Source organism: Boleophthalmus pectinirostris, unplaced genomic scaffold (genome assembly GCF_026225935.1).
Source record: "Boleophthalmus pectinirostris isolate CB_2022bp ecotype Guang Dong unplaced genomic scaffold, ASM2622593v1 HiC_scaffold_14, whole genome shotgun sequence".
Classification (NCBI taxonomy): domain Eukaryota; kingdom Metazoa; phylum Chordata; class Actinopteri; order Gobiiformes; family Gobiidae; genus Boleophthalmus; species Boleophthalmus pectinirostris.
The window spans coordinates 36,066,202-36,078,232 of record NW_026571047.1 but is presented as its reverse complement, the minus strand read 5'-3'; the positions used below and the strand labels follow the sequence as shown (position 1 = coordinate 36,078,232).

General features: G+C 48.0%; 1 protein-coding gene across 1 annotated transcript; it reads left to right on the top strand.

The window, feature by feature from the left end:
- The first annotated feature begins 1,205 nt into the window (after positions 1-1,205).
- Positions 1,206-11,202, top strand: LOC129407825 (inward rectifier potassium channel 16-like). Its single transcript, XM_055149963.1, has 2 exons — positions 1,206-1,474; positions 10,811-11,202. Exon 2 carries the CDS (start codon positions 10,822-10,824, stop codon positions 11,200-11,202), a length of 381 nt encoding a protein of 126 aa, XP_055005938.1. The 5' UTR covers positions 1,206-1,474; positions 10,811-10,821.
- Positions 11,203-12,031: the final 829 nt, after the last annotated feature.

Genomic DNA, 12,031 nt, shown 5'->3' with positions numbered 1-12,031 from the left:
TCTCTCTCTTCCTCCTTCTCTCTCTCTCTCTCTCTTCTCTCTCTCCTCCCTCTCTCTCTCTCTCTCTCTCCTCTCTCTCTCTCTCTCTCTCCTCTCTCTCTCTCTCCTCTCTCTCTCTCTCTCTCCTCTCTCTCTCTCTCTCTCTCTCTCCTCCTCTCTCTCTCTCTCCTCTCTCTCTCTCTTCTCTCTCCTCTCTCTCCCCTCTTCTCTGTCCCGTCTCTCTCTCTCCTCCTCTCTCTCTTCCTCTCCTCTCTCTCTTCTCTCTCTCTCTCTCTTCTCTCTCTCTTCTTCTCTCTCTCCCTCTTCTCTCCCCCTCTTCTCTCTCCCTCCTCTCTCTTTCCGTCCTCTCTCTCTCTCTCTCTCCCCCTCTTCTCTGTCCCGTCTCTCTCTCTCCCTCTTCTCTCTCTCCCCTCCTTCTCTCTCTCCTCTTTCTCTATCCCTCCTCTCTCTCTCTCTCTTCTCTCTCCTCCCTCTTCTCTCTCCTTCTTCTCTCTCTCCCTCTTCTCTCCCCCTCTCTCTCTCTCCTCCTCTCTCTCTCTCTCCCCCTCTTCTCTGTCCCGTCTCTCTCTCTCCCTCTTCTCTCTCTCTCTTCCTCTTCTCTCTCTCCCTCCTCTCTCCCCCTCCTCTCTCCTCTTCTCCTCTCCTTCTCCTCTCTCTCTCTCTCTCCCTCCTGTTCTTCCCTCTTGCTTGTCCTCTTTCTTCCTCCTCCCCCCTCTCTCCTTTCTCTTCTCTCCCCTCTCTCCTCTCCTCCTCTCTCCTCCTCTCTCTCTCTCTCTCTTCTCACTCTCCCTTCTCCTCTCCTTCTCCTCTCTCTCTCTCTCCCTCCTGTTCTTCCCTCTTGCTTGTCCTCTTTCTTCCTCCTCCCCCCTCTCTCCTTTCTCTTCTCTCCCCTCTCTCCCTCCTCTCTCTCTCTCTCGCTCACTCTCCCTTCTCCTCTCCTTCTCTCGCTCTCCCTCACTTCTCTCTCTCTCACACACACACACACTCCTCCTCTCTTTCCCTTCTTTTTCTCTCTCCCTCCTCTCTCTCCCTCCCTTCTCTCTTTCTCTCACACACACTCCTCCTCTTCTCTCCCTTCTTTTCTCTCTCTCTCTCTCTCTCTCTCTCTCCTCCTCTTCCTTTAGCTCCGCCCCCTCACCTGCAGACCTCACCTGTCTTGTTCACCTGTGTGTTTCAGGGACCTGTCAGTCGTCCCGTGTCCCTCGGAGTCGCCTCCTTCACCTGGACACCTCGCGGCTCACCTGGACAAAAAGGGGCGGGGCTAAAGAGTCACCTGTCTCACCTGTCTCACCTGTCCCACTCACCTGTCTCACCTGCCCCACTCGCCTGTCACTGTAGTCCGGTCGGGTCGGACAGAAGAGGACGATCCAGAGACGTCACGTGATCAGAGACAGAAATAAACCAGGACCGAACCAGGACCAAACCAGGACCGAACCAGGACCGAACCAGGACTAAGTCTGGACCGAGGCTGCAGGTAAGACCCTCCTGTGGGACAGAGACGAAGTTTGAACAAATCTGAACAGAAAAAATTGTGGATTTAATTTTAATATTTATATTTCCTGTTTAAAAATTCACAAAACAAACTGTGACGCGTCTTTAGGTCAGGATCAAAGTCACAACGGGAACTCAACCAGAACTAAACCAGGACTAAACCAGGACTAAACCAGGATTACACCAGGACTAAACCAGGACTAAACCAGGACTAAACCAGGACTAAACCAGGACTAAACCAGGACCAGGACTAAACCAGGACTAAACCAGATAAACCAGGACTAAACCAGGACTAACCAGGAACTACAACCAGGAACTAAACCAGGACTACACCAGGACTAAAGCAGGACTTAACCAGCACTGAACCAGGACTAAACCAGGTCTTAATCAGGTCTTTCTCAGGTCTTAACCAGAACTAAACCAGGACTGAACCAGGACTAAATCAGGTCTTAATCAGGTCTTAACCATGTCCAGAGCAGGACTGAAGCAGGACTACACTGGGACTAAAGCAAAGCAGGACTAAACCAGGACTAAGTCTTAACCAAGTCTGAACAGGACTAAAGCAGGACTAGACCAGGTGTAAACCAGGATTAAGCAGGACTAAATGGGGACTTGAGTGGGACTAAAAACTTTATGGACTTTATGGGAACAATTGATAAAAATAATCTGTATGAATTTATGTCAAGTCAAGTCATTTAATTTATATAACATATTTAAAAACAACAAAGTGAATCAATAACACAAATATAAAATATATAAAATATAACGTAAAATATTTACTTGATGCACAAAGATAAAAATATGTGTGTAAAACATCAAGCACGTGCACAGTGTCCACGTGCACAGTGTCCACGTGCACAGTGTCCACGTGCACAGTGTTCACATGTGTTGTGTTCACGTGCACAGTGTCCACGTGCACAGTGTTCACGTGCACAGTGTCCACGTGCACTGTGTGTCACGTGCACAGTGTTCACGTGCACAGTGTTCACGTGCATGTATTGTGTGTTCACGTGCACAGTGTCCACGTGCACGTGTGTCACGTGTGTTCACGTGTGTTCACGTGCACAGTGTCCACGTGCACAGTGTCACGTGCACAGTGTTCACGTGCATGTATTGTGTGTTCACGTGCACAGTGTTCACGTGCACAGTGTTCACGTGCACAGTGTTCACGTGCATGTATTGTGTGTTCACGTGCACAGTGTTCACGTGCATGTGTTGTGTGTTCACGTGCACAGTGTTCACGTGCACAGTTTCAGAACAGAGTGAACAGTGAAGCGAGTGAAACATCACTGCCCAAAGAGTCACACAGAGACTCACACGGACGTCTACTGTGAAGATGTCACAGGATCATTCACATTTTACAACATTTCATTATTTTTTTTAATAATGTAAAAAACTATCTTCACATTTGCTTGAGTAAAATCATAATTTTTATATTTTTATTGCGTTATATATACATTATAATACAGTTCTAGTTCAGACCTGGTTCAGTCCTGGTTCAGTCCTGGTTTAGTTCTGTTCAGACCTGGTTTAGTCCTGGTTCAGTCCTGGTTTAGTCCTGGTTCAGACTTCACACCTAGTTCAGCGCTGGTTCAGACTTTGTTTTAATCCTGTTTTAACCTGTTTCAGTCCTTTGTTTTTATTCTTTGTTGTTTGTTAAAACTTTTCTCAGATTTCACTTTTTTCTTTTTGTCGCTCAGGGAATTTACACAAACAAAAGTGAATGTCCTTTGTCTGAGGATCAAAGAGAACAATGGGAACTAAACCAGGTCTAAACCAGGTCTAAACCAGGTCTAAAGTAGGTCTAGGTCTACAGTAGGTCTGAACCAAATGTACAATGTGTGTATTTTGTATACAGTGCCTGATACTAATAGCAGTAGCAGCAGTAGCAGCAGTAGCAGTAGTAGTAGTAGTAGTAGTAATAGTAGTAGTACTGCAGTAGTGGTATGTCTCGGTGTGTATATACTGTGTGTACTTATATACATTTGCAGTACTTCTTGAGTCGTGGTCTCGTGTTGTGCCCTGAGCTTCAGTGTTTACAGAACAAACTCAGGAGTGTGTCACAAAACACAGACCAGACCAGATTATTATAAACACACACACACACACACACACACACACACACACACACACACACACACACACACACACACACACACACACACACATACACACACACACACACACACACACACACACACACTATACACACAAACACACACACACACACACACACACACACACACTATACACACACACACACACACACACACACACACACACACACATATACACACACACACACACACACACACACACACACACACACACACACACACACACACACACACACACACACACACACACTATACACACACACACACACACACACACACACACACACACACACACACACACACACACACACACACACACACACACACACACACACACACACACACACACACACACACACTATACACACACACACTATACACACACACACACACACACACTATAGCAGACACACACACACACACACACACTATACACACACACACACACACTATACACACACATCATACACACACACATATCAAGGACAAATAAAAATGCACACACAGACAAAACATGGGTCGGGTCTCAAGAGGTTAATGCAAAGATTTAAGAGCAAATTTGAAGGCCACAGCAGCAGGTGCAGAGAGACGAGCCACAACTGTTCAATATAAACAAAGTGAACGAGAGTCTGAGTCGAGAAGACTCGATTCTGAGACAGACCAAATAAAAAAAATCGAACCGAACCAGTCTCACAGAAAATCCTCAGACCTCTGGTCATGAGCCGAAAGGACGAGACTCCTGATCCAAGCGACACAGATGAGTTTCCTCCGCTCGGTGTCTGGACGCTCCATTAGAGACACAGAGTGAGGAGACTCGGAGTAGAGCCGCTGCTCCTCCACATGGAGAGGAGCGGCTGAGGGGAGGACGTCTGTTCTGATGTCTCCTGGACGTGTCCCTCAGGAGGTGTTCATGTCCCACCGGGAGGAGGCCCCGGGGAAGACCAGGACACACTGGAGGGACGATGTCTATGGACTGACCTGGGAACACCTCAGGGTTCCACAGGAGGAGTTGGAGGAAGTGTCTGGGGTGAGGGAAGTCTGGGAGTCCCTGTTTAGACTGATGCCCCCGAGACCCGACTGCAGATAAACAAAAGAAAATGGATTGATAGAAGCCTCACAGAAAGTCATAATTCTAAGATTAAAAGTCATAATTGTGTTTTTCTGTGAAGTTTCCACTCGGTCAGAGTCGATGGAGCAGGAAGTGCTCCCATTAGGAATATCGATATATCGTATCTTTAATGTGATGACACAGTATCGATATCATGAGCTACTGTATCGATATATCAGCAAGAGTATTTTTAGGTGTGTTTTACTAAATTATTTTGTTACAGCTACAGTTTTGTTGCTTGTGGAGTGAAAGGAAACTCATTTATGCGACACATTTCACATTTTCACTGTTTTGATGATTAAAATGTTTGTGTTTTCATATGAACTTTGCACAAGAAGAAGTGGTTTAACAAACACTTTTAGTATCATAGACATGATTTAGACTTTATTTTTATTGAACCGTATTGAATTGATTTGAAATATATCATATCAAATAGAAAGTGCACTGTATCGAGATATGTATCGTATCGTGGCCTGTGTATCGAGGTGTGTATCGTATCGGCAACTTCTTAACGATACCAGCCCTCGCTCCCATGTTCACTTCCTGTTTGGAAGCTGTGACTTTCACGTTACATTTGTCCATTTAAATAAACAGTCCATGGGTTTGACAAATCTCTCTCTCTCTCACTTTTCTCTTTCTTCTCTCCTCTTTTTTGTCTTTGCCCTTTCCCCTGCTTCTCCTCTACCTCCTCTCTCTCTCTCTCTCTTCTTTCTCTTTCTCCGCCCTCCTTCACTCTCTCTGTTTCTAACCTGACTTTCTCTCTGCTCTCTCTTTCCCCCCCTTCATCTCTCCGTCCCTCCCTCCCTCCGTTGTTCTGCCCTTGTGCCTTTGAGCCTCGGGGCCTGACCTGCTGTGGTCAAACACGGAAAAACACGGAAGAAACACACGGAACGGAACGTCATTAAAGCTAAGTGGAATCTAATGGAGCGGAACAGGCACGAGAGGACGACAAGAAAGAACGAGGGAGGAGGAGGAGAGAGAGAGGACGACAAGAAAGAACGAGGGAGGAGGAGGAGAGAGGGAGGAGGAGGAGGACAAGAAAGAACGAGGGAGGAGGAGGAGAGAGGGAGGAGGAGGAGAGGACGACAAGAAAGAACGAGGGAGGAGGAAGAGAGGAGGAGGACAAGAAAGAACGAGGGAGGAGAGGAGGAGAGAGACGAACAAGAAAGAACGAGGGAGGAGGAGGAGAGAGGGAGGAGGAGGACAAGAAAGAACGAGGGAGGAGGAGGAGGACGACAAGAAAGAACGAGGGAGGAGGAGGAGAGAGGGAGGAGGACAAGAAAGAACGAGGGAGGAGGAGGAGAGAGGGAGGAGGAAGAACGAGGAGGAGGAGGAGAGGGAGGAGGACAAGAAAGAACGAGGAGGAGGAGGAGAGAGAGGGAGGAGGAGGACAAGAAAGAACGAGGGAGGAGGAGGAGAGAGGGAGGAGGACAAGAAGAACAAGAGAGGGAGGAGGAGGAGAGAGGAGGAAGGACAAGAAGAACAAGGAGGAGAGAGGACGACAAGAAAGAACGAGGGAGGAGAGGAGAGAGGAGGAGGAGGAGGACAAGAAAGAACGAGGGAGAGAGGAGGAGAGGAGAGAAGGAGGGAGAGAGGAGGAGGAGAGAGGAGGAGGAGGAAAGAAAGAGGGAGAGAGGGAGGAGGAGGGAGGAGACAAGAAAGAACAAGGGAGAGAGAGGACGACAAGAAAGAACGAGGGAGAGAGGAGAGGAGGACAAGAAAGAACGAAGGAGAGAGAGAGGAGAAGACAAGAAAGAGAGGGAGAGAGAGGAGAGAGAAGAGAGGGAGGAGGAGGAGAGGAGGACAAGAAAGAACGAGGGAGAGAGGGAAGGAGGACAAAGAACAGGGAGAGAAGGAGGGAGAGGAGGAAAGGAAACAAAGAGGAGAGGAGGAGGAGGAGGACAAGAAAGAATGAGGAAGAGGGGAGAGGAAAGAAAGAACAAGGGAGGAGGAGGAGAGGAGGAGGAGACAAGAAAGAACGAGGGAGAGAGGGAGGAGGAGGACAAGAAAGAACGAGGGAGAGAGGGAGGAGGAGGAGAAAGGAGGGAGAGAGAGAGGAGAGGAGAGAGGAGGACAAGAAAGAACGAGGGAGGGAGAGGAGAGAGGGAGAAGGACAAGAAAGAGAGGGAGGAGGAGAGAACAGAGGGAGAGGAGTGAGAGAGAGAAGGAGAGAAGGACAAGAAAGAAAGAAAGAAAGAAAGGGAGTGAGGGAGGAGGAGGGAGGGGCGAGAGAGAAAAAGAGAGGGAGGGAGGGGGAGAGGAGAGAGGGAGAAGAAAGAAAAAAGAAAGGGAGAAGGGGGGGTAAGAGAGGGAGAGGAGAGAAGGAGAAGGAAAAGGAGGAGGGAGGGAGGAGAAGAGAGAAGGACAAGAAAGAAAGAGAGGGGGAGAGAGGGGACAAGAGAGAAGGACAAGAAAGAGAGGGAGGGAGGAGAGAAAAGTAGGGAGGAGGAGAGGAAAGAGGAGAGGGAGGGAAAGGACAAGAGAGAGGGAGAGAGGAAGACAAGAAGGGGGAAAGATGGAGAGGTGAGGAAGGTGAAGGAGAGAAAGGAAAGAGGGAGGAGAGAGAGGGAAAGAGAGGAAAGACGGAGAGAAGGGAGACGGAGGGAGGGTAGGGAGGGAAGAGGAGAGAGGAAAGGAGAGAGAAGAAAGAGGCAGATAAGGAACAAAAGGGAGAGAGGGAGGAGAAGAGGGAGAGGGAAAAGGAGGGGAGAGAGAGAGAGAGAAGAGAAAAAGGAAAAGGAGGAGGAGGAGGAAAAAGGAAAGGAGAAGAGAGAGGGAGATGGAGGGAGGAAGAGGAGGAGAAAGAGAAAGAGAAGAAGTTAGGGGAAAGAGGGAGAAGAGAGAGGGGAGATGGAGAGAGGGAGGGAAGAGGAGAGGGAAATGGAGAGAGAAAAGAGGGATGTAGAAGAGATACAGAGAGAGAGAGAAGGGAAGGAAAGAGGGAGGAAGGGAGAGAAAAAGAAAATAGAGAAATAAAGAGGGAGATAATGGGAGAGGAGGATGAGGGAGGAGAGATGGAGGGAGGGAGGGATGGAGAGAATGAAGGAACCTTCCTGTGAAAGTGTAATTCTGCGGTTTGTGGATGAACGGAAATCAGTGAAGGAAAAAAGAAGTGTGGGAAAAACAAACAAACAAACGTAACGGAGGACGAGAAGGTCAAAGGAAACAAGGAGATAGGCATCGAGGGGACAGGAAACAAACTAGGAGATAGGAAACAAGGAAACAGGAGTAGAGATATAGAGTAGTAGAAGTAGTATTAGGAGTAGTAGTAGTAGTAGGAGGAGAAGTAATCGCAGAAGTAGTTGTAGTAGTAGAAGTAGAGGTAGAAGTAGTAATAATGCAAGTAGAAGTAGTAATAGTAATAGTAGTAGTATTAGTAGTAATTGTAGTAGCAGAAGTACAAGTAGTAGTAGTAGTAGTAGTAGTAGTAGTAGTAGTAGTAGTCAGTAGTAGTAGTAGTAGTAGTAGTAGTAGTAGTAGTAGTCAGTAGTAGTAGTAGTAGCAGTAGTAGTAGTAGTAGTAGCAGTAGTAGTAGTAGTAGTAGCAGTAGTAGTAGTAGTAGTAGTAGTAGCAGTAGTAGTAGTAGTAGTAGTAGCAGTAGTAGTAGTAGCAGTAGTAGTAGTAGTAGTAGTAGCAGTAGTAGTAGTAGTAGTAGCAGTAGTAGTAGCAGTAGTAGTAGCAGTAGTAGTAGTCAGTAGTAGTAGTAGTAGTAGCTCCAGTGTGGGACATTTCTTGGTGGAGTGTTTTTCTCGTTTCCTGAACAGTTTTTTTCTTAATTCGCTCTGACGTCAACTGAAACCGGAAAAAAGAAATTATGGAAAATCATAATCCAAAACCACAAGAACATCCTCAAACAGAACCTCAGCAGGGTCAGGACCAGGTCTGGACCAGGTCTGAACCAGGTCTGGACCAGGTCTAAACCAGGTCTAAACCAGGTCTGGACCAGGTCTGGACCAGGTCTAAACCAGGTCTAAACCAGGTCAGAAGGTCAGGTCTGGACCAGGTCTGGACCAGGTCTAAACCAGGTCTAAACCAGGTCAGGTCTAACCAGGTCAGGTCTGGACCAGGTCTGGACCAGGTCAGAATCAGGTCTGGACCAGGTCTGGTCTGGACCAGGTCTAAACCAGGTCTAAACCAGGTCTGGACGAGGTCAGGTCCCAGGTCTGGAAGGTCTGGACCAGGTCTGGAAAGGTCTTGGACCAGGTCTGGACCAGGTCTGGATGAGGTCAGAACCAGGTCTGGACCAGGTCTGGATCAGGTCTGGATCAGGTCAGAACCAGGTCTGGACCGGGTCTGGACCAGGTCTGGAACAGGTCTGGACCAGGTCTGGACCAGGTCTGGACCGGGTCAAAACCAGGTTTGGACCAGGTCTGGACCGGGTCTGGACCAGGTCTGGAACAGGTCAGAACCAGGTCTGGACCAGGTCTGGACCGGGTCAAAACCAGGTTTGGACCAGGTCTGGACCTGGTCTGGACCAGGTCTAAACCAGGTTTGGACCAGGTCTGGACCGGGTCTAAACCAGGTTTGGACCAGGTCTGAACCAGGTCTGGACCAGGTCTGAACCATATCTGGACCAGGTCAGAACCAGGTCTGAACCATATCTGGACCAGGTCTGGATCAGGTCAGAACCAGGTCTGAACCAGGTCTGGACCAGGTCTGGACCAGGACCAGAATTGGACCAGGTCTGAATCAGATTAAACCAGGTTTGGACCAGGTCTGGACCAGGTCTGAACCAGGTCTGGACCAGGTCTGAACCATATCTGGACCAGGTCTGGATCAGGTCAGAACCAGGTCTGACCATTGGACCAGGTCTGGATCCAGGTCTGAACCAGGTCTGGACCAGGTCTGTACTTGACCAGGACTAAATCAGAACCGGTGACCACCAGGTCTCAGACCAGGTTAGGTCTGAACAGACCAGGTTTGGACCAGGTCTGAACCAGGTCTGGACCAGGTTTGAACTGTACTTGACCAGGACTAAATCAGAACCGGACCAGGTCCAGAGCAGGTCTCAACTTGGACTGAACCCGGACTGATCCTGGTCTCTCAGGTCTGGACTCGTGTTTTGGGCGTTCCCTGGTTTTCCTGTAATCCTCGTGCGTTCGGACCAAATCCAAATCGTCTGATCGGAAATCGGAGAAAAAAAAAATTAAGTTGTTTTGAAATTACAGTAAATTATTCAGATTCTGTTTTGTGTTTTTTGTGGTGAAGGTTCACGAGAAAAACGGGAAAGACTCGGATCATTTAGAACTTTACATCAAACTCTGGCCCAGGCCTCTTCTCCGCACACATCAAGTCTCCTTTTAGACCTGGTTTAGTAGTCCTGGTTTAGTCCTGGTTTAGTCCTGGTTTAGTCCTAATGTTACAACTCATAATTTCTCATGTTTACTGCTTCGGTCATGGTTTAGTTCTGCTTTGGACCTAGTTTAATTCTGAGTTAGTTCAGTTCTAGTTTAGTCCTGGTTTAGTTCTCGTTTAAATCTGGGTTAGTCCAGTTTCAGACCAGGTTAGTACTAGTCTAGTCCTGGTTTAAATCCAGATCATTCTGTTATAATTTGGACATTTTAGATCAAAATATTCATCTAAAACAAGTCCATTCCAGAAACCTGTTCCTCAGGTTCCTCTGTATTTCCTCAGGTTCCTCTGTATCTCCTCAGGTTCCTCTGTATTTCCTCAGGTTCCTCTGTATCTCCTCAGGTTCCTCTGTATCTCCTCAGGTTCCTCTGTATCTCCTCAGGTTCCTCTGTATTTCATCAGGTTCCTCTGTGTCTCCTCAGGTTCCTCTGTATTTCATCAGGTTCCTCTGTGTCTCCTCAGGTTCCTCTGTGTCTCCTCAGGTTCCTCTGTATCTCATCAGGTTCCTCTGTATCTCCTCAGGTTCCTCTGTATCTCCTCAGGTTCCTCTGTATCTCCTCAGGTTCCTCTGTGTCTCCTCAGGTTCCTCTGTGTCTCCTCAGGTTCCTCTGTATCTCCTCAGGTTCCTCTGTGTCTCCTCAGGTTCCTCTGTATCTCCTCAGGTTCCTCTGTGTCTCCTCAGGTTCCTCTGTGTCTCCTCAGGTTCCTCTGTGTCTCCTCAGGTTCCTCTGTGTCTCCTCAGGTTCCTCCAGGATGTCCAAGGCTCAGTATTGTTCCGTGAACTCCTCTGAAGCCCCGCCCCCCGCCCCCTCTGGCCACGCCCCCTGCTCCCGTCAGAGGTTCGTGCGTAAAGACGGCTCAGGTAACGTGATTTTCCGGCACGTTCCGGAGGAGTGGCTGCTCCTGGTGACGGACATCTTCACGACGCTGGTGGAGATCCGCTGGAGGGTGATGTTCCTGGTCTTCGCTTTGTCCTACATCCTGTCGTGGATGTTCTTCGGGCTGCTCTTCTGGGTCATCGCCATCGCCCACGGGGACGTCCAGAACCCGACCTCCGACCCCTGCGTGTACGAGGTCAGGAGCTTCACCGCCGCCTTCCTCTTCTCGCTGGAGACGCAGACGACCATCGGGTGAGAACCTCCAGGATAATCTGAGGGTAGAGACCACGAGAAAAAATGTCTCAATTGTTTAAAAATTCAAAGATGAGGCGCATTGAATTCTGGGGATTTTAAATCGGACCAATGATTTTTTTCACATTTGCCACATTTACATGAAACTTTAATAGACGCATCACAAATCTCGGACTTCTGCTCATTGCGAAATTCACACTGGGAAAGATCTTAGGAAAAAGTGAGCATCAAAACCTCCATGTTTGTTTTCCCAGTGGGATGTGTCTATTGTCAAAGTCGATCTTTTCAAGTCTTTTGAACCATATCACTTTTGTTTCTGGTTCTGATATTGTCATATTTTAGTTTTGGGATTCGGACATCGTTAATTGTGTGGTTGTTGGATCCTAACAGCGGAAAACGACTCGAGAAATGTGTTTGTGAACTCCATAAATGCAAAAGTGAATCAGATGTGTGTGACTCAAACCTCCGTTCAAACTGTTTCTCTTCCCAACGGAATTGAAAAATAGTGAAAGGTGAAGGTGATGGGCAGGACTGATCCACAGGAAGAACCAAAAAGGAAACATTTGTCTGACTAAGGCTCCGTTCAGACTGCAGGGCTTAACGCTCAATTCCGATTTTTTTGTGAAATCCGATGTTTTTGCGAGGTCGTTCACATTTCCAATTAAATGCGACTTGTCCGTGACTCCAGTGTGAACGGTAAACGGCCCGAAAGTGTCCCACATGCACACTGGAGGACACGATGACGTCAACCGCAGCGAGCGTGCTCTATGTTTACGGAAGTTGTGGCTAGTTGTGGCTTGCTAACGGTTTCCGCCTACTTCAGCGCAGAATAG